Source organism: Macaca mulatta, chromosome 3 (genome assembly GCF_049350105.2).
Source record: "Macaca mulatta isolate MMU2019108-1 chromosome 3, T2T-MMU8v2.0, whole genome shotgun sequence".
Classification (NCBI taxonomy): Eukaryota; Metazoa; Chordata; class Mammalia; order Primates; family Cercopithecidae; genus Macaca; species Macaca mulatta.
The window spans coordinates 129,014,106-129,035,291 of record NC_133408.1 but is presented as its reverse complement, the minus strand read 5'-3'; the positions used below and the strand labels follow the sequence as shown (position 1 = coordinate 129,035,291).

At 36.8% G+C, this 21,186-nt stretch overlaps 1 protein-coding gene across 5 annotated transcripts in view; it reads left to right on the top strand.

Moving 5' to 3' along the window:
• Nucleotides 1-21,186, top strand: part of CFAP69 (cilia and flagella associated protein 69) — a 67,059-nt gene that overhangs the window by 44,582 nt on the left and 1,291 nt on the right. Inside the window, exons 16-23 of one of the 5 annotated variants that reach the window (XR_013415931.1) lie at nucleotides 8,559-8,640; nucleotides 10,674-10,866; nucleotides 15,492-15,629; nucleotides 16,273-16,349; nucleotides 17,498-17,615; nucleotides 18,419-18,616; nucleotides 19,266-19,352; nucleotides 20,752-20,856. Coding sequence is in view for 4 of the 5 variants with exons in the window: in XM_015134138.3 (XP_014989624.1) it covers nucleotides 8,559-8,640; nucleotides 10,674-10,866; nucleotides 15,492-15,629; nucleotides 16,273-16,349; nucleotides 18,419-18,616; nucleotides 19,266-19,352; nucleotides 20,752-20,856 (880 nt within the window). In the remaining variant the exon portion in view is untranslated. The remainder of the gene's footprint in view (nucleotides 1-8,558; nucleotides 8,641-10,673; nucleotides 10,867-15,491; nucleotides 15,630-16,272; nucleotides 16,350-17,497; nucleotides 17,616-18,418; nucleotides 18,617-19,265; nucleotides 19,353-20,751; nucleotides 20,857-21,186) is intronic. The other 4 variants (XM_015134138.3, XM_028846089.2, XM_015134139.3 and 1 more) reach the window with 4 other exon arrangements.

Genomic DNA, 21,186 nt, shown 5'->3' with positions numbered 1-21,186 from the left:
AATACAAATACATTGTATAGCCATACAAAAAATATTTTGTTTCTTTATATTTTTTATTCTGTAAGTTTCTTCTGTTTTTAAAAACATTGCATTGTTTCTACTTGTTAAATATTTTGTTAAAAACTAAGATTCAAACACAAATTAGTCTAGGCTTATGAAAAAATTATTTCTGTGCATATATTTTATTAAACATGCATAGATATTTCTGTCCACTATACACCTAGATGTAAAAATGGCTAGATCTGGGCATTTTTATGTCTGTTCAACTTTAGGAGATAATACCAAAAAATTTTCCAAAGTACTTACATCAATTACACCTTTCCCAGTAGCGTGGAAGTTTCTCCTTGCTCCACACCCTTACCAACACATTGCATTATATCTTTCATTGCAGCCATTCTTGTGGACTTGTGCCAGTGTCTCTTTGTAGTTTTAATTTTCACATTTCTGATTGCTAGTGAGTCATTTGCCATTTGAATAGCCTCTTTTTTGTGAAATCCCTACTCAAGTCTCTTGCTCACTTTTCTACTGAATTACCTATTGTTCTTTACAGAGTTCTTTATATGTCCTGGACATGAGCCTTTTTCTGTTATATGTTTGTCAAATATATTCTGCCACTCTGAGGCTTACATTTTTCACTCTCTTCACTCTCTTTTTGTTGAACCAATAGTCTTAATTTCAGTATGGTCTAATTTGCCAGTCTTTTTTTATTGTCAGTACTTATAGTGCCCTGTTTAAACAGTCTTTCCTTACCCCATAGTTATGGAGATCACTGCCTATATTTCTTCTAGAAGCTTTATTGTTTTTGCCCTTTACATTTAGACCTACAATCTACCTGGAATTGATTGGTATGTATGGTGTAAGGTGAGGTACAAGTTTTCCTTTTTTTGTGTGGATGTAATTCAATGCTGTTTTTGGATAAACCATCCTTTACCCACTGCTTTGCAGTACCTTCTTTGTACAAATCAAATGTCCATATATATCTGGATCTATTTCTAGGCTTTCTGTACTGTTCTACTGTCTTTTGTCTATCCTTTTGTAATGTGCTATTTTAATAATTAGGTCTTTTTAATAAGTCTAGACATCTGGTAGAGTAAGTCTTTCTACTTTTTCCTTCTCCATTAAAATTGTCTTAGCTTTTGCTGACCCCTTGCATTTGGATATTATATTAGTCAAGGTTCCCCAGAGAGACAGAACCAGTAGGAAAAAACATAGAGAGAGATTGAGATTTATTATAAGGAATTGGCTCACACAATTATGAAGACTGAAAAGTCCCAAGAACTACCGTTGGCAAGTGGAATACCCAGGAGTACCGATGGTGTAGTTCCAGTCTGAGACGGAAGGCCCAAAGACCAGAAAACCCGGTGGTCTAAGTGCCAATCTGAAAGCTGGATGCTTGAAGCACAAGAAGAGCAAATATATCCGTATGCATCTGAAAGCCTGAGTCCCAGCTCAGCAGTCAGGCAGAGGAGTTCCTTCTTACTCAGCCTTTACATTCTGTTTATATCTTCAGTTGCTTGCATAAGGCCCACCCACATTAGTAAGGGCAGGCTACCTTATTCAGTTTACTGATTAAAATGTTAATTACATACAGAAACAGTTTCACAGACACATCCAGAATAATGTTTGCCCAAATCTCTGGCCACCCCAGGGATAAAACCTGGGACCACCTGAATGGGAGGAGCAAAGCTGATGGCATTTTATATACCAGCCTCTACCCCACTCCTACTGTCTACACACCATGATGAAACAGGCAGTAGAAACAATGTCTTTTCTTTTTTTTCAAGAGGAAGCTATGTTTAGAAAGGGGACACAGGAAAGTGACCACAGCAGGCTTGCAATTTCTGGGAGGAACTAAGAATAGTATCTGTTGCTACCACCAATGATAGCTTGTTCAGTCCACATTCCCTATCAGGAAAAAAAGTGTAAGTAGCCCCAGCAGCAGCTTTAACCCCTGATTCCATGTGAGCTGCACAAACCAAAGTAGGCACTTTAGCAAATTGTTACAGGAAAGGGGTCCTGATCCAGACCAAAGAGAGGGTTCTTGGATCACACACAGGAAAGAATTCAGGGTGAGTCCAAAGGATAAAGGGAAAGCAAGTTAATTAGGAAAGTAAAGCAATAAAAGAATGGTTACTCCATAATCAGAGCAGTGCTGAGGGCTGCTGGTTTCCCATTTGAATGGTTATTTCTTGATGACATGCCAAACACAGGGTGGATTATTCATGCCTCCCCTTTATAGACCATATAAGGTAACTTCCGGATGTTGCTGTGGCATTTGTAAACTGCCATTGCACTGGTGGGAATGTAGCACTGAGAACAAGCAGAGGTCACTTGCGTCACCATCTTGGTTTTGGTGAGTTTTACCTGGCTTATTCACTGCAACCTGTTTTATCCCCAAGGTCTTCATGACCAATATTTTTTGTGACCTCCTATCTCATCCTGTGACTTAGAATGCCTTAACCATCTGGGAATGCAGCATAGCAGGTCTCAGCTTCATTTTACCCAGCCCCTATTCAAGTTGGAGTTGCTCTTGTTCAAATGCATCTAACATTTTCCCCATCCCTTTCATAAGAGAAGCCTTAATCCTAAGGGTTGCAGAGGGTTGAAGATCCATCTTCTGTAACACCTTCAGGCTGAAGAGGGGTGATAATATTCCTGCCTATCTATTACGGTCTCTTGTGTTCAGGGTACAGGGAGCTCAGTCAGAAAGCATCGGTATGTCGAGGATCATTCATAACTCCTGAGTTCTGACAAAAGTGATATCTGAAAGATTAATAATTGAATATTAGTTGTTGATTAATATTGACAAAATTGAATAGAATATTGATTCAGGTTTTCACATTATCTAGCCCTCTTGTTTCTTCTGAGCAGCAGTCAGAGATCACTGGTGGGTTCCCAGGAATGAGCAACGTTAGTCTAAATTGTGGAAACAAACTTGAAAACAGCTGATGAGACTAGAATCTTACAACAGGTGCACCATAGTTCTTGAAACATATTTCTCTCTCCAGTTTCCCATTTATCCTAAAGACAAATGATGGCAAGACCAATTTGCTTTATTATACTTGGCCTGATTATTTGTATAAGGTGCAGCAAGAATAATTATTTGCCATATGGGCTATTTGAATTGGCTTTGATGGACCTCTGTTCCATAAGGAATCTCAGATAAGACTTTTTTAAAGCCAAGCCCAGCCATGGTTTGTACCCTCACATACCTAAGAGTTGGGTAATTTCCTCTTCTCATGAGGTCCCAAGATAACTTGGGGCTCCTGTGCCTGTCAGAAAGTGACATTCTTTATTTATCACAGGTCAGGAACCCTATACAGAGACTGTGTAGATAAAGTATCCAGTTTTCCCAAAGGACTTTTATTGGCTTTACACATCAAGTCTGATTCCTCAAAGCACACCATTCCGGTCAAAGCCTTAGTAAAATAACCAGTGTCTCCAATTGTGTCCTGTTGCAAAAGAAAATAGATTCTTATTGCATTTCTTGTTGCAAATATCTATAGTGCCATAAATTAAGAATACTCACGAATAGTTGTCAAATTCTGGTGAAATTGGGTAGAGAAAAACAAATATACTCCAAATTCTGTTCACAGGAGCATACTTTACCTAATTGTTAAAAGCTGTAAATAGCTCCAAAGATGAATTGTCTTGACTCTGGGGGGAAAAAAAGGATCAGCAGTGTTTTAAGCAACAAATTAAAAGGATTAGTTTAGTTTAGTCTACACAATTAATTTCTGTTTGATATTCTTGAACATTTCAGCTCTCTATGAGAGTTCTGAAAGGTTTTTTCCTCTATTCAGAAGTCACAATCTCCAAAGTTATCAGAAACCTGCATTTAAGAATGCCTGTTACAGTTCTATAGCTGACTATAAATGACCTTTTGAAGAGGATCAAAACAAAACAATTGTTTATGGATGACAAAACATCACACAGTCAAAAACACAATTGACAAAGCAGTTTAGTCACCTCGGTGGCATACAATGATTTTATGTAGCAATTATAACTATTAATGACCTATACTAAGTCATATCAGAATTGTAGGAGTTTCCCATCGTTTTGGAACACATGCCAGTAACACATTTATGCAAATATAGCCCAAAGAAAGCTAAATACTGTTTCACATTTGACAATGCTTCCTATATGATGTTTATACCAAATAAGCCAAATTTTACCTTTACATTAGTGTACTATTTTAAACTCAATTCTTAATAAAACCTTATAGACATATCTACCCAATTTTAATGTTTGAATAATAGCCCTTTAATTTTAGCCAATGGCCACACACAGAATTTCTTTTACAATTTTTCACAAACCTGCCCCAACTTGCTTAAACCTTCAGCTTTATCTTATCTAATTGTAAAACATCCTTTAACCCTTTAATCTAGGCAAAAAAAAAAAAAAAAAATCCACATTCCCATGACTTCTTATAATCTTTTGACAAAAACATTTCACTTTCTTTATACACCTTACATATAAAATTGTTTCTTTAGTAGTCTCAAATACATGTTACACTGTTAACTCTTTGCGACTTTTGCTTTTGGCAAAAAGCTCGGTAAGTTCAGCATTCTAATTATATACTAGGCATGGAGCCTAGGACCCAGACAGAAGTACAGATAAGGTTTGACTCTTTCTAGCATCTTATTCCATGTGTCCCAGGCCTTACCTAGCCATAAAGCAGGCAAGTTACAGTAACAGTCATAGTGGCATTTTATGAAGCATTAAGGGGGCCTAACGACCTTCAAATTGTACAACATTTCTTGCACAAATTCCCTTTCACTAATCCTTTCACAACTTACATAGACTATGACATGCTTAGACTTTCTAACGTGTCCTAAACATCCCTCTTTTTAAACAACCAGTTGTTTTACCTTAGGACAAGAATCTACTCTACAAGATTGTTTTTTATATAAAATCTGTTTTCTTTATAACCTTCTTTGCATAGCTGGGGGCATGGCTAATTTCACATGTCCCCAGGCCCTATCTACAATCTAATGCTCCTAAATAAATTGAACAATTTTCAAAAGTCAAAGAAGCCACTTATGACCTTAAAGCATTTGGAAAACCTGATACCTGACCTGCATAATTTACACCAAATATTTACATTTTTGAAGATATTTTTGTTTTACCAATCATCTTTATTAAAACTGTTTTGATTTCCCGAAGATTACTAAAGTCACATGAACTAAAAGGCATTCTACTTTTTACTTTTTATTTTTTTAACCAAAAAAATGTTTGATTTAAGCTCTTATTATTAATAAACTAATTAGAGCTCTTTCATATATAAACATCACACACATAATACATTTAAATACAGAGACACGCAGAAGATAAAGGACTCCTTCCCTAAGCCAGGAATTGAACCCTGAACCTGGGCCGCCATTGTGGAAACAGAAAGCATGGCCACATGGTTAAACAAGGTCAATCTCCCAAAGACATACAAGGCAAAAGGGAAATCGTGTCCAGTTTTAGATTTTTGGGGGACCTGCAGCAAAATTTGTAACTGACCAGTTTGCTGGGCCATTTTGAAAGCAGGCTTACAGGTGCCCTATGATCTCTCCTAAGGTACCCCTCTTTATGACAGAACAATACAGAAAGACAAAGTACACCAGATTGACTACAGCTTAAGATTAGGCTTGCAAATCATTTCTTCCATTAGTCAAAACTTTACAGAGGAGACAGTGATTTTACCATTCATTCAACTGGTTTGCACAGAGGGGAAGGGAAGGGATGAAGGGAAGGGAGCATTTCTTGTGGCAGTGTGAGAAAGGTAAGGTGCTCAGGGAGGCCAGAGAAAGACCTGCCCATTGGTGCCAACACTGAATCAAAAGTGCAGCCAGTCGCTTTTAAGTCGAGAAGGGATCCTTTCCAGCATTCCCATTTGCTCTCAAGTTTCCCCTTTTAGGGAGGAAAAAGCTCCCTATGTCCCACAATTCTGTACGTGCCTAATCCTCTCACCTGTAACCATAAGCAAAAAGTGCAAGGCAGATTGTTCCAAAGAGAATAGCAGTTAACATCACATAGTGCCAAACCCATTTTAGCCCAAAGGGACTTTACTGAGAGGGGCCTCTAACCCCCTAACTCTTATAAGGGATTCTAACCCTCCTATATTGGCCTTCAAACCAGGGTCAGTCAAGTTTCCTTGCTTTTTAATAAGAGGGGCTTTTACCCACTTTGACTTAAGGAGAGACTCTAACTCCCCTAAGTTGACCTCTAACCCAATGCCATCCTTTAGCTGAGTACCCCACCACTTACCCAAGGTCAGCCAACCAGGGCTGCCATCTCTTTCCTTTGGATTGGGGCTGAGGGCTTTCTTCAGTATTGTCCCTTCGGGGCTTGCCAAAAAGATGTCACGAGACCCCAACACTTACCCAATATTAGCCTTTGGGTCAGGGTTTTCTCATTATCGTCCCTCCCATGATTGCCAGAAGGATGTTACAGGAAAGGGGTCCCAATCTAGACCCCAAGGGAAGGTTCTTGGATCAGGTGCAGGAAAGAATTCAAGGCGAGTTCACAGGGTAAAGTGAAAGCAAGTTTATTAGGAAAGTAAAGGAATGAAAGAATGGCTACTCCATAATCAGAGCAGCCCTGAGGACTGCTGGTTGCCCATTCGGATGGTTATTTCTTGATGATATACCAAACATGGGGTGGATTATTTGTGCATCCCCTTTATAGTCCATATAGGGTAACGTCCTCATGTTGCCATGGCATTTGTAAACTGTCATTGTGCTGGTGGGAGTGTAGCAGTGAGGATGACCGGAAGTCACTTTTGTCAGCATCTTGGTTTTGGTGGGTTTTAGCTGGCTTCTTTACTGCAACCTATTTTATCCGCAAGGCCTTGATAACCTGTATCTTGTGCTGCACTCCTGTTTCATCTTTTGATTTAGAGTGCCTTAACCTTCTGGAAATGCAGCCCAGTAGGTCTCAGCCTTATTTCACCCAGTCCCTATTCAAGATGGAGTTGCTCTCGTTCAAACACCTCTGACAAAATAATCTCAACTGCAAAGATGAGATATAATCATTATCCAGTGTTTGAAGTGCACCAACATCTTGAAACAGCAATGTCGACAAGGCCTGTAAATATTTTACAGAGTTTCATTCTGAGCCCAATATGATTGACCAAGGCCTGAGGCACAGTTTGTTGTTTGTTTGTTTGTTTGTTTTTTAGACAGAGTCTCATTCTGTCACCCAGCCAGTGGCGTGATCTCAGCTCACTGCAACCTCCACCTCCTGGGTTCAAGCTGTTCTCCTGCTTCAGGCTCCTGAGTAACTGGGATTACAGGCGCCCACCACCATGCCCGGCTGATTCTTGTATTTTTAGTAGAGACCTCGTTTTGCCATGTTGGCCAGGCTGATCTCAATCTCCTGACCTTAGGTGATCCACCCCCCTCAGCCTCCCAAAGTGCTGGTATTACAGGCGTGATCACCACGCACAGCCTGAGGCACAGTTTTAAGAGGTCCTGAGAAAATGTGCCTGAGGTGACTGGGCTACAGCTTGGTTTTATACGTTTTGTGGAGATATAAGGCATCAATCAGTACACATAAGGTATGCATTGGTTTGGTTCGGAAAGGAAAGGCAACTCAAAGCGGGAGTTTACAGGTCAGAGGTGGATTAAAAAATTTCCTGATTGCTATCTGTTGAAATGGGTAAGTTATTATTTAAAAACTGGGGATCAATAGAAAGGAGTATCTGGGTTAAAATAAGGGATTGTTGAGGCCAAGTTTCTTATTATGTAGAATAGTTGGTAAATGTCTCTTATCAGACCTTAAAAGGTGCGGGACTTAGTTAAATCACTCCTGGATCAGGAAAATACTTGGACAGGAGAGGGGATTCTGTACGGAATGTAGATTTTCCCCAGTAGAGACTGCTTTGAAGGGCCATTTAAAAATAAGTCAAAGGAATATATTGTGGGGCAAAATACTTCGATTTCTTTGAGAGCCAAATGTCATGTGATGCTATACCAGAGTCAAGTTGGAATTTGGTATCTCATTGCTGTGAAGTCTGATTTTTCATTCTTAAGATCTCTGTTTTAATGTTAATACTCACTGGTCGGTTGTGCCTGAATTCCAAAGGGAGGAAGGTATAATGAGGCATGTCCAACCCCTGCTTCCCATCATGGCCTGACCTAGTTTTCCAAGTTTACTTTGGAATGCCTTGGCTGAGAGAAGGGTTCGTTCAGTTGGTTGGGGGGCTTAGAATTTTATTTTTGGTTTACAGCAATAATAAATGGATATATCTTGCAAAAAAGTTACGAGACCAGCCAGAGAAGATCACTAAGAATAATTAATATCACAAAAGCGAAGGAGAATGTTTTATCTGTAGGAAAGAAATAAGCAGTTATGAAAAAGAATTGATATTGGTTTTTAAAAATGTTGAAACTAAACAATGCTGGTAAAGTTTCTTCGAAGTTCTATTTTTTTAGGTAAAAACATTAGCTACTTGATTTAAGAAAATGAAGAAAACATATTCTTTGAAAATGCTTTGATAAAAATAAAGCTGTACAAATTGAGTTTAAGGATAAATATTTATCAAATGAATAACTTTCTTTTAATTTAAGGTGCTGTATTTTGGGATGTTATCCTTCAGAGGATTATTTTCTTGAAAAGGAAGGCATTTTTCTCCTTTTGGATGTGTTGGCAGTAAGTATGGCTATAACAATTGTAAGACAAAAGACAAATATGTCTAATAAAGACCTCTTCCAAATTGAATGCCACAGAGCACTATTCTATGAATAAATGTGCCCCAAATCATGTTCAAAGGCACGGTCTTAAACAAAATTGCTCCTAGAGATTCATAATACACAGTGTATTAAAGGCTCTGAAAATTCCTCTGGTTGGAAAATCATTTTACCCGTATTTTTTCAATATTTTCAAATACATGGGAATAAAGAATCTGTTTTTTCTTTGTACTCCATCAGCCTACTAAGAAACAGCTTGTGAAGAGCTCGACCATATCAAAACCCATAGTCATTTATTAATAACTTCTAGTTTCTTCCCCTGATATTAAAATATAAGGGCCACGTTAGACAAGGAGCAAAGATAAGCATTTTTAAAGAACTATGTATTATTTGGAGGTAATGTGAAGAAGTCTAGTGAGTCATAGATCATTGTTTTGCAGAATGAGCAGGTGTGAGCAAGCTAGGCCTTCCAATAGAGATGGTGCCATATAGGAGCTGTGAAGAATATGGCCCCTTAATAGCCTCAATTCTAACTGGAGTCCATAGTCAGGATGATATGGGAGGAAACGTACAATTTCGCTTCAATAAAACTTTGAGATTCTCACACAGGGATCTAGCCAGATCCCTGTGATTCTGTGATTGCCACCATTCTTGATTTTATTAACAGAATAACAAACCTACTTTGATTTAGCAAAGGTGCTAAAATTATTTGTGCCCCTTAACCTCCCTGAAAGTTAGTTCATTTCTCTCTTTTCAATTTCTTTACCTGTAAAACAGAGATAACAACATTATATATCTTGTTGTATTGTTGGAAGGATTAAATGAGTGATTATATGTGTGCATGTGCATCTGAGTGTGCATGCATACATATATATTATGGATTAAATATAGTGCCTAACACATTAGTCCTGTGTTTACTGTTATTATGAACATTATTATTAGAGTATGTTTAATGCTGATTCAACCAAATTAATTGCAAATTACAAATATTATTTAATGAAATTTTTATATCAATTTCAATCTTTCACATTTGCCTGTCTCCTGAAGTAGAGAAATAAAAAACTCATTTCCTTGAGTGTTTTGCTTAATACAATTCTGCTGAAATAAAAAGTATGCAATGATAACTGCTAATCATGGTTAAATAATAATGAGAGCTTACTATGTGCCAGGCAGTCTCATATAACTCATAATAACCCTTTGCAGGTAATATTATTATCCTTTCATTTTATAAAAGGAAACTGATGATGTTTGCAATTGAAACAAAAGCTTACATATTTCCTTTGCTATATTCCAATAGCAGTATACTATAAAAGTTAATCAACAAAAAGTATTTCACATAGAAGAATTAGATTATGGAGGCCATTGCTTTGGATGGAATTTTCTATACCTAAATTTTGGTGTGCTGAAAACTACTTGTAGCAAAATAAAGGGAATATGCTTTATAATAGGAGAATTTTTTTGAATCCTTAAATACTCTTTTATGGATGATGATTGCCACAAAACCAAATTACATCTTGTTTTATTTTCATATGTGATTGTCATTTGCAGTTACCATCAGTTACTCTCTTAATAACAAAGAGATTACAGTTAGTATGAATCTACAAGCCTTGATAAAGCATATAAATTGGAAAGATCCTGTAATTACAGTGAACTCTGTATAACACTGTTGAGCTTCACCACTTAAAACCAACATCTTCACTTATTTTTGCAAATCTCCTTTTTCCAACTCAACGACATCAGTCACATTTTGGTCATGATATATGTTTATAATGACTTCAGAATTACATTAAATCTTTTTCTTTTTATCCTTTTAAATTTCTAATGTTTGAAAATATAGTCATTACAATGGATGTCCATTTTAACAGATTTTCCTGACTCTGAGTTTAGAAGAAACTTAATGATAATACAAGTGTTTCTCTCTCTTTTTTTGTTTTTGAAGACAATAATTCTTAATATTGATTGCAACTTTTTTCCTTTTCTGTTTCCTTGCTAAAGTTGAACCAAAAAAAATTCTGTAATCTAATACTTGGAATAATGGTTGAATTTTGTGATAATCCCAAAACTGCAGCTCATGTCAATGCTTGGCAAGGGAAGAAGGATCAAACAGCTGCTAGTCTTTTAATTAAATTGTGGAGAAAGGAGGAAAAAGAACTAGGAGTAAAACGTGATAAAAATGGGAAGATCATTGGTGAGTATATTTATAATTGTTAGTAGAAGCAATTAATGTCTATATTTTAAAAGATCTTTAAATGGTATTAGGAAAGCATCAGGCCTTTCACCCCTTTGTCTAATTTTTTTTTTTTTTTTTAACAAAGGTTTGAAAATTTTGCTATCATAAGTGATTGGAAGAAAACTAAGTAAGTTAGTAGTAGGTTCATATTATTAGAGAATATTTTTAGGAAATGGTATTTAATTATATTCTTTAACTAAAAAAAATTAAAGTAGTTCCTAAAGATGCTTCTTTGGGTTTTCTGCTTTTACAGATAGATTTGGTAATATTTCATTGAGATGTAAATAGATTGCTTCAAAATAATATTTTGGCATTTTATACATTTCTGTTCATTTTTCCTTTTTTTAAATCCATTAGGCATTATCCATAAAAAATCCATAAAAAATGGATTTTTTAAATCCATTTTTCCTTTTTTTAAATCCGTTTAATCCATGATCTGATTAATGTTTACAGAGTTTACTTTTTATATGAAAGAAGATATTGTTTCCTAAATAAGAATAGTCCAAATGTTCAAAAATGTTAATTACTAGATTCTAAATTAATGATACTTACAGTATCATAATTTTTAGTTCATTTACATATTCCATACTGCTATATTACTTTTTTTTTTTTTTTTTTGTGAGACAGGGTTTCACTCAAGTCACCCAGACTGGAGTGTGATGGTACAATCTTGGCTCACTGAAACCTCTGCCACCCAGGCTCAAGCAATTTTCCTGCCTTAGCCTCCCAAGTAGCTGGGACTACAGGCGTGCGCTACCACACCCAGCTAATTTTTGTATTTTTTGTAGACATGAGGTTTCACCATGTTGCCCAGGCTGATCTCAAGCTCCTGGGCTCAAGCAATCCACTCACCTCAGCCTCCGCAAGTGTTGGGATTATAGGCATGAGCCACCACACCTTTCAATATATTACATTTTCTTTTTTTCTTTTTTTTTTTTTTTTTTGGAGACAGAGTCTTGCTCTGTTGCCCAGGCTGGAGTGCAGTGGCACGATCTCAGCTCACTGCCACTTCTGCCTCCCTGGTTCAAATGATTCTTCTGCCTCAGCCTCCCAAGTAGCTGGGTCTATAGGCACATGCCACCATACCCAGCTAATTTTTGTATTTTTTTATTAGGGTTTCACCATGTTGGCTAGGCTGGTCTCGAACTCCTGACCTCAGGGGATCTGCCCGCCACCACTTGCCAAAGTGCTGGGATTACAGATGTGAGCCACTGCACCCCGCCTACATTTTCTTTTTTTTTTTTTTTTTTTTTTTTTTTTTTTTTTTTTTTTTTTTTTGAGACGGAGTCTCGCTCTGTCGCCCAGGCTGGAGTGCAGTGGCCAGATCTCAGCTCACTGCAAGCTCCGCCTCCCGGGTCTACGCCATTCTCCTGCCTCAGCCTCCCGAGTAGCTGGGACTACAGGTGCCTGCCACCTCGCCCAGCTAGTTTTTTGTATTTTTTAGTAGAGACGGGGTTTCACCGTGTTAGCCAGGATGGTCTTGATCTCCTGACCTCGTGATCCGCCCGTCTCGGCCTCCCGAGTGCTGGGATTACAGGCGTGAGCCACCACGCCCGGACCCCGCCTACATTTTCTAAGCCTTTTAAGATTCTTATGGTTTCATCTAAATGGTTCACATTTTTATTTATTTTATTTTAGGTTCAGGGGTACACATGCAGGTTTGTTATATGGGTAAACTCATGTCACAGGGGTTTGTTGTACAGATTATTTTGTCACCCAGGTACTAAGCCTAGTGCCCAATAGTTATTTTTTTCTGACCCTCTCCCTCCTCCCACTCTCCACCCTCTAATAGGCCTCAGTGTGTGTTGCTCTCCTCTATGTGTCTATGAATTCTCATCATTTAGATCGCACTTATAAGTGAGGACATGCGGTGTTTGGTTTTCTGTTCCTGTGTTAGTTCGCTAAGGATAATGGCCTCCACCTCCATCCATGTTCCCTCAAAATACATGATCTCATTGTTTTTATGGCTGTATAGCATTCCATGGTGTACATGGACCACATTTTCTTTATCCAGTCCATCATCATGGACATTTAGGTTGAATCCAGGTCTTTGCTATTGTGAACAGTGCTGCAGTGAACATTCATGTGCGTGTGTCTTTATGGTAGAATGATTTATATTCCTCTGAGCATATACTCAGTCATGGGATTGCTGGGTCGAATAGTAGTTCTGTTTTTAGCTCTTTGGGGAATTGCCCCACTGCTTTCCAGAATGGTTGAATTAATTTACACTCCCAGCAACAGTGTATAAGCATCCCGTGTTCTCCACAACCTTGCCAGCATGTTATTTTTTTGACTTTTTAATAACAGCCATTCTGACTGATGTGAGATGCTATTTCATTGTGATTTCAATTTGCATTTTTCTAATAATCAGTGATATTGAGCTTTTTTCATATGCTTGTTGGCTGCATGTATGACTTCTTTTGAAAAGTGTCTGTTCATGTCCTTTGCCCACTTTTTAATGGGGTTGTGTTTTTTCTTATAAATTTGTTTAAGTTTCTTATAGATGCTGGATATTAGACCTTTGTCAGATGCATAGTTTGCAAAAATTTTCTCCCATTCTACTGGATGGTTTTTCATCCTGTTGATAATTTCTTTTACTGTGCAGAAGTTCTTAAGTTTAATTAGATCCCATTTGTCAATTTTTGCTTGTGTTCCAATTCCTTTTGGCATCTTTGTCATGAAATCTTTGCCCATTCCTAAGTCCAGGTTGGTATTGCCTAGGTTGTCTTCCAGGGTCCTTATAGTTTTGGGTTTTACATTTAAGTCTTTAATCCAACTTGAGTTGATTTTTGTATATGGCATAAGGAAGAGGTCCAGTTTCAATTTTCTGCATATGCCTGGCCAGTTATCCCATCACCATTTATTAAATAGGGAGTTCTTTCCCCATTGCTTGTTTCTGTCAGCTTTGTTGAAGATCAAATAGTTGTAGGTGTGTAGCCTTGTTTCTGGGCTCTCTATTCTGTTCCATTGAACTGTGTCTGTTTTCGTACCAGTACTATGCTGTTTTGGTTACTGTAGTCTCGTAGTTTAGTTTGCACTTAGGTAATATGATGCCTCTAGTGTTGCTCTTTTTGTTTAGAATTTCCTTGGCTATTGGGGCTCTTTCTGGTTCCATAGGATTTTTTTAATAGTTTTCTCTAGTTGCTGGGCACGGTGGCTGAAGCCTGTAATCCCAGCACTTTGGGAGGCCGAGACGGGCGGATCACAAGGTCAGGAGATCGAGACCACCCTGGCTAACCCAGTGAAACCCCATCTCAACTAAAAAATACAAAAAACTAGCCGGGCGAGGTGGCGGGCGCCTGTAGTCCCAGCTACTCGGGAGGCTGAGGCAGGAGAATGGCGTAGACCCGGGAGGCGGAGCTTGCAGTGAGCTGAGATCTGGCCACTGCACTCCAGCCTGGGCGACAGAGCGAGACACCGTCTCAAAAAAAAAAAAAAAAAAATTTTCTCTAGTTATGTGAAGATTGTTGTTGATAGTTTTATAGAAATAGTATTGAATCTGTAAATTGCTTTGGGCAGTATAACCATTTTAATGATACTGATTCTTCCTATCCTTGAGCATGGGATGTCTCTCCATTTGTTTGTGTCATCTCTGATTTCTTTAAGCAGTATTTTGTAATGCTCATGGTAGAGATCTTTTGGCTGCCTGGTTAGCTGTATTCCTAGGTATTTTATTATTTTTATGGCAATTGTGAATGGGATTGTGTTTCTGACTTGGTTGTTGGCTTGGCTGTTGTTGGTGTGTAGGAATGCTAGTGACTTTTGTACATTGATTTCATATCCCAAAACTTTGCTAAAGTTGTTTGTCCGCTAAAGGAGCTTTTGGGCTGAGACTATGGAGTTTTCTAGATACAGACTCATGTCATCTGCAAACAGGGACAGTTTGACTTCCTCTCTTCCTGTTTGGATGCCTTTTTTTTTTCTTTCTCTTGCTTGATTGCTCTGGCCAAGATTTCCAATACTATGTGGTGAAAGAGCGCATGCCTGTCTTCTGCCAGTTTACGAAGGGAATGCTTCCAGCTTTTCTCCATTCCATATAATGTTGGCTGTGGGTTTGTCATAGATGGCTCTCATTATTTTTAGATATGTTTCTTTAAGTATTGTTTGTTTTTAAATGAAAATACTTCACTTCTGATGACTTGTATCTTCCTTCAATCCATTTTTATTGTTTCTGAATTTTGACCTATAGCATCATAAAATAGTTTTTATATTTATAGCATAATATATAGAAACCAAAAGTAAAGAAGGTTACATCACTGTTAAACTGACATTACTCAAGTTCTGGATTTCAAAATTTTTAAAATTAGTTACATAGAAGTTTTACTTTTAAAAGGTAATTTTTTTAAATTTTAATATTTTACATAAGCAATAAAAATGAAAGCTCTAAGTTTTGCCACAGAGTGGGGAAGAAATAGCTGCTAAATTATTATTTCAAAAGTGTAACCATGTAATAGGCACTATTTTTTTTTGCTACAATATTTTTATGTATTTTATGTTATCTAGAGTAAAATCTCAAAATTAAGTATTTGTTTACTATGGTTTTGATCTGTCCCTTTTCTATTTTCATGCTATCCAATGGTTAGATACAAAAAAACCTCTATTTACTAGCTTTCAAGAAGAGCACAAAATCATCCCACTGCCTGCTAACTGCCCATCTATTGCGGTTATGGATGTTTCTGAGAATATTAGAGCAAAAATTTATGCTATATTGGGCAAACTAGGTAAGAAGTTCTCTTCAAATTTGCAAGAGTCTATCTGTTTTGCTAAGTATACACACTGATTTTACTTTGGAGTCAGTTTTTCAAATATAATGAGCAAAAGTCTCTTTACACAGAGAAATGCATTTTCCATTGTTACCCCAATTCCCAAACTACACCCCTCACCAGTTAAATCAGAATCTCTGTGTGTGGGATCCAGGCAACAGTATTTTTTAAAGCTCCCCAGGCAATTCCAATGTGCAGATAGGATTAAGGATAGTTAGTTTAGATGATTAAGCTTAAAATACTAACATTCTGAGTCACTTGAGTTTTTTTTTAAGTCTTTGCTTTCTATTAAGGAAAAAGTTATCAAACACTTTTCAGCTTCTGAAGTAAGATATTATTGTCTGACTACAACACAGAAACTATTCCTATATATTGGATGACCTGGCAGAAATTTATTATAGAAGGAAGCCTACTCACAAGCTACTCACAGAATTAACTTTATCATAAAGCAAGGTGAAATCAAAAGTAACTTTGCATTTGTTTTAAGATAGATAAGATAGATAGATAGATAGATAGATAGATAGATAGATAGATAGATAGATAGATTCTTTTAATCACTTGCCCTGCTAAAGTAATTCTGTCTTTATAAACTTTATTTTAGATTTTGAAAATTTACCTGGCCTCTCCGCTGAAGATTTTGTCACCCTCTGTATCATACATAGATATCTTGATTTTAAAGTAAGTATCTTTTTAATAACCTGATTATTAAAATCTAGATAGCAAAAAACTAACTGGAAAATAAAAGTTCTATTCATGGTTGTAAGCAATCATCTACATACTGTATAGTTTTTATTTTTCATTTTGCATCTGATGCTGTTGAAGAAATACAGCATACACCCATCCCATGATTGGGTGTTTTTCATGGGATAAGATCTCATCCAACTTAGTTTGTGAAAGAAGATGTACAAAACTGATATAAGCCGGGCGCGGTGGCTCACGCCTATAATCCCAGCACTTTGGGAGGCCGAGGCAGGCGGATCATGAGGTCAGGAGATCGAGACCATCCTGGCTAACACGGTAAAACCCTGTCTACTAAAAATACAAAAATTAGCCAGGCATGGTGGAGGGTGCCTGTATTCCCAGCTACTTGGGAGGCTGAGGCAGGAGAATGGTGTGAACCCGGGAGGCAGAGCTTGCAGTGAGCCGAGATCACACCACTGCACTCCAGCCTGGGCGACAGAGCGAGACTCTGTCTCAAAAACAACAACAAAAAAAACTGATATAAAACTATTCAGAAGCCTACCAAAATATATATATATATTTTTTTTTTTTTTTTGAGATGGAGATTTTGCTCTTGTCACCAGGCTGGAGTACAATGGCATGATCTTGGCTCACTGCAACCTCTGCCTCCCAGGTTCAAGTGATTCTTCTGCCTCAGCCTCCCAAGTAGCTGGAATTACAGGCACCTGCCACCACGCCTGGCTAATTTTTGTATTTTTAAGTTTTTGTATTCTCATGCTTGTAATCCCAGCACCTTGGGAGGCTGAGGTGGGTAGATCATACGAGGTCAGGGGTTCGGGACCAGCCTGGCCATACAGTTTCTTCTCTTTGGAGTTGGAATTAAATAAGTTATTACTTATTAAAACAAATTATTAATACTTATTAAAGTATTATTTTATCATTATATTATGATCCAATCTTGATTAAAAGATAGTAGGTTACTTACCTTGCTAGTTATAATTTTGTCAGTAAATACTTTTGAAGTCTCAAGAAAGTCTTTTTAACATTCTCCTACTAATATTAGTGCTGTGTATTTGAATGTTGTAAATGAGTAAACATCTATCATCTTTCTTTCTTTCTTCCTTTTTTTTTTTTTTTTGAGGCAGAGTCTCACCCTGTCACCTAGCCTAAAGTGCAGTTGCATGATCACCACTCACTGCAGCCTCAACCTCCCAGGCTCAAGTGATCCTCCAGCCTCATCCTCCCAAGTAGCTGGGACTACAAGTGTGTACCACCATACCCAGCTTTTTTTTTTTTTTTTGGATAGAGACAAGGTCTCACTGTGTTGCTCAGGCTGCCCTCAAACTCCTAGGCTCTAGTGATCTATCCACTCCACTCAGCCCAAAGATGAATTTTTTCCTTATCATAGATTTTTTTTTCTTTAATTTTATGGGTCCAGCACACTTCTGCTGCACAACTCTGCTCTTTTTTCTCTAATTCTAAATACACTCAAGAACATTAATTTCTAGACAGCCTAGAATATGAAATGGAGCCACTGGCATGACAGAACCATGGAGTTAAAAGCTTGAGATTCCATTATAATTTTCCTTAGCTAGAAGGTGAGGGGCAGGGCCCCTTTTCTCAGGGTGGCTGGGTTCTAGGGTCCTAGTAATCCCCATGTTCATTCTCCTACAAGTTCATCTTGACCTAGCCTTCAATACATAGCTTTAGGGAGGAAAGTAACAGTAGTTCAAAAAGATGAGAATAAATCAGCAGTTTCTGCAGCTGTGAAATCAAGGTAACCATAAACTAGAAGGCAGTAATGATGGTGATGATGGCAGTGAACTAGGCATAGGAGAGCCTTATCCATGAATAAGGCTCCATTGAAAAACATTTGGTAAATTCCTACTGAGTACTCAAATGTAGCTGGTACCCTCAATCATTCCCAATGCACTTATTCCCAAGAAGTAATTTAGGAAAAGTTTAAGTGTTAACAGGAGTAACTAACCATTTAAAAGATTGTATAATTGTACAATTGCATCATTTATTTTTGGTTAATTTAACTTTGTTAAACTTTGTTGTAACAGATTGGAGAAATATGGAATGAAATATATGAAGAAATAAAATTAGAAAAATTAAGACCAGTCACTATAGATAAAAAAGCTTTGGAAGCTATTACAACAGCATCAGAAAATGTTGGAAAGATGGTTGCTTCTCTGCAAAGTGAGATAATTGAAAGCCAAGCACGCCAAGATGTGCAAAATGAACAAAAAGTATATGCAAAAGTAAGCTACATAGGTAGTGAGGAGGGAGAACGAAGATAGGTTGGTTAATGGGTACAAAAATACAGTTAGATAGAATAAGTTCTGCTGTTCAATAGCACAGTAGGGCAACTATAGTAACAATAATTTATTGTATATTTCAAAATACCCAGAAGACTTGGAATGCTTCTAACACAAAGAAATGATAAGCGTTTGAGGGGATGGATATCCCAATCACCCTGATCATTACACATTGTATGCACATATCAAAATATTGCATGTATGCCATAGATATGTACAACTAGTATATATCAATAAAAAAGTAAGCCACAGATACCATGAAGGCACAAGATATTAATTTCAATGTATAAACCCAGATGAAGTTATCCATAGCATATATTTTTCTTTCTTGTGTTTCAGCCTTGAGTTATTTTGTGATTTTCTGTTAGAGTCATTTTCAGTGTCTCTGTGCAGTTTTAAAAGAAACTATGAAGTTTGAGATTCAGTTACTGTATTCAGTGCTGTTTTTTTGCATTATAATTTTATTTCTACAGTCTTAAATTTTTAAAAGGCAGAGAGATACTTGAGACATGCCACTGCACTCCAGCCTGGGTGACAGAGTGAGATTCTGTCTCAAAAAAAAAAAAAAAGAAACTGATCTTTCTCATTTCAGATACAGGCCACACACAAGCAAAGAGAGCTGGCTAATAAATCATGGGAAAATTTCTTGGCTAGAACATCAAATGCAAAAACGTTAAAGGTAGGATTTTTAATATATTACAGTATCCACAACAAATAGCCAACTCTTAACAGACAGACTTTTTCAGGAACAAATATTCATTCATTTTTTCCTAGTGACCTTTCTATATACTACCAACACTATTAGATGCTCATAGGCAATTTAGAGTGATAACTGAAACTGCATTTCACAGTTACAGAAGGTGCTGCTTTGAGTTTCATTTGGTGTATCAGGGAGAAGCAAGGCTGATGTTCTTGACCTACATAAAGAAGAAGATGATAGCCAGGAATGAGCAGGAAAAATGTGTTCTGCTTTCCATTCTGAACTTGCTTATTCATTGATTTCTTTTCTGTGAGAGGCAAAGTAAAGGACACAAAGAGCAGCTATCTTGTATTGCTTTCTCCCCCATAGAGCTTTCCCCTCTGTGATCACCAAAAGAAGCATTATGTTAAAACTTAAATGTGAACTGGGGATAAATATGCCTTTGTAGAAAAATGTAGTAAGCTACTTCAACTGTAAGCTAGAAACTCATCTAAAAAATGTATAGTGCTAATCATTCACTTGAAATATGTGAGAAACACCATGGATTTCCAGAATTTCATTACTTTCCCCAACCTATTTCCATTAATATATTGGATACACTTTTTAAAAAATCTCTCCTTCATTTCTGATACTTTGGATACACTTTACCTAATGTTCCAATTCTTCCTGTAGATATAAAATTGCTAAATGTTAGTCCACAAAGACAGTGGAACCATATTAAGATAGCAAAACCAAAGTTAAGAACAAGCTCACTCAAGGTACCAAGTTACCTTCCTTTTCACTGATAGTTCTTCTCAACTCTATTTATAAAATATCTTCATGACTGCCTGTATTTTTAGCACTAGTTAATGAAAATCAGCTCCTTTCCTGCAGATGGTTTATTACTTCACATTTCACTTGTTTAGTGTCGCAAATAACTTGAAAATAACTTCAAATAGCTTAAATATAACTGCAATGAATTACATAATTTATATTATTCTGAATGCTTAATATGTAAGTATACTTAATTAGTTGGTAATTTATGCAACATATTTTGCAACATGCATCACCTGATATAAATTTAATAGCTTATTAAATTATGTGCTAAAAATTGAACCTGATTTCTTTAGGACCTGCTTGACTCCTTGGTCATGTATGACCAATACTTCCGGAAATCTCTGGAAGACTTTTAGGTGACAGGAGTCTTCTTCAATGTGCAAAGTATCTAACTTACTAATAACTGTCTTTTTAGTCTAAATGAGTAAATGTAGATTTCAGCGCTATCTAATAAACAGCCAAAGCATAAGCTAGACACAATTAAATATATTTTTCATTGTAAGTACCATCATTACTGATTTAATAGCAATTAATGTTTTCTTTCTAATTAAAAAATCCTCAGAAAGCAAAAAGGCTTCAAGAAAAAGCTATAGAAGCCTCCAGATACCATAAACGACCACAAAATGCAGTATTTCACGGAACAGATATTAAAGGCCTTAACACAACGGTAAGATTCTTTTTCTCCATAACATTTTCTTAATAGACATTAAATTTAGGGTGTTTGTACAACTGTGCAAATGTACTGAAAACCACTCTAAAAATTTAGAGTTATCACTCTAAATTTTACACTTTAAATGGGTGGATTATATGGTATTTAATTATATCTCAATAAAACTGTTCAAAAAAGAAAAAAAATTAAAATTTAAAAATTAGAAGTTAAAAAATCTAATTAAAAAAAAAACTTAGGTTCCCAAAATTTTATTTATATGGGATTTTCATCTCACATTTTTTCTTTTTGCTGTTCAAATTTCACATCATTAACACATGTTTATCTCCA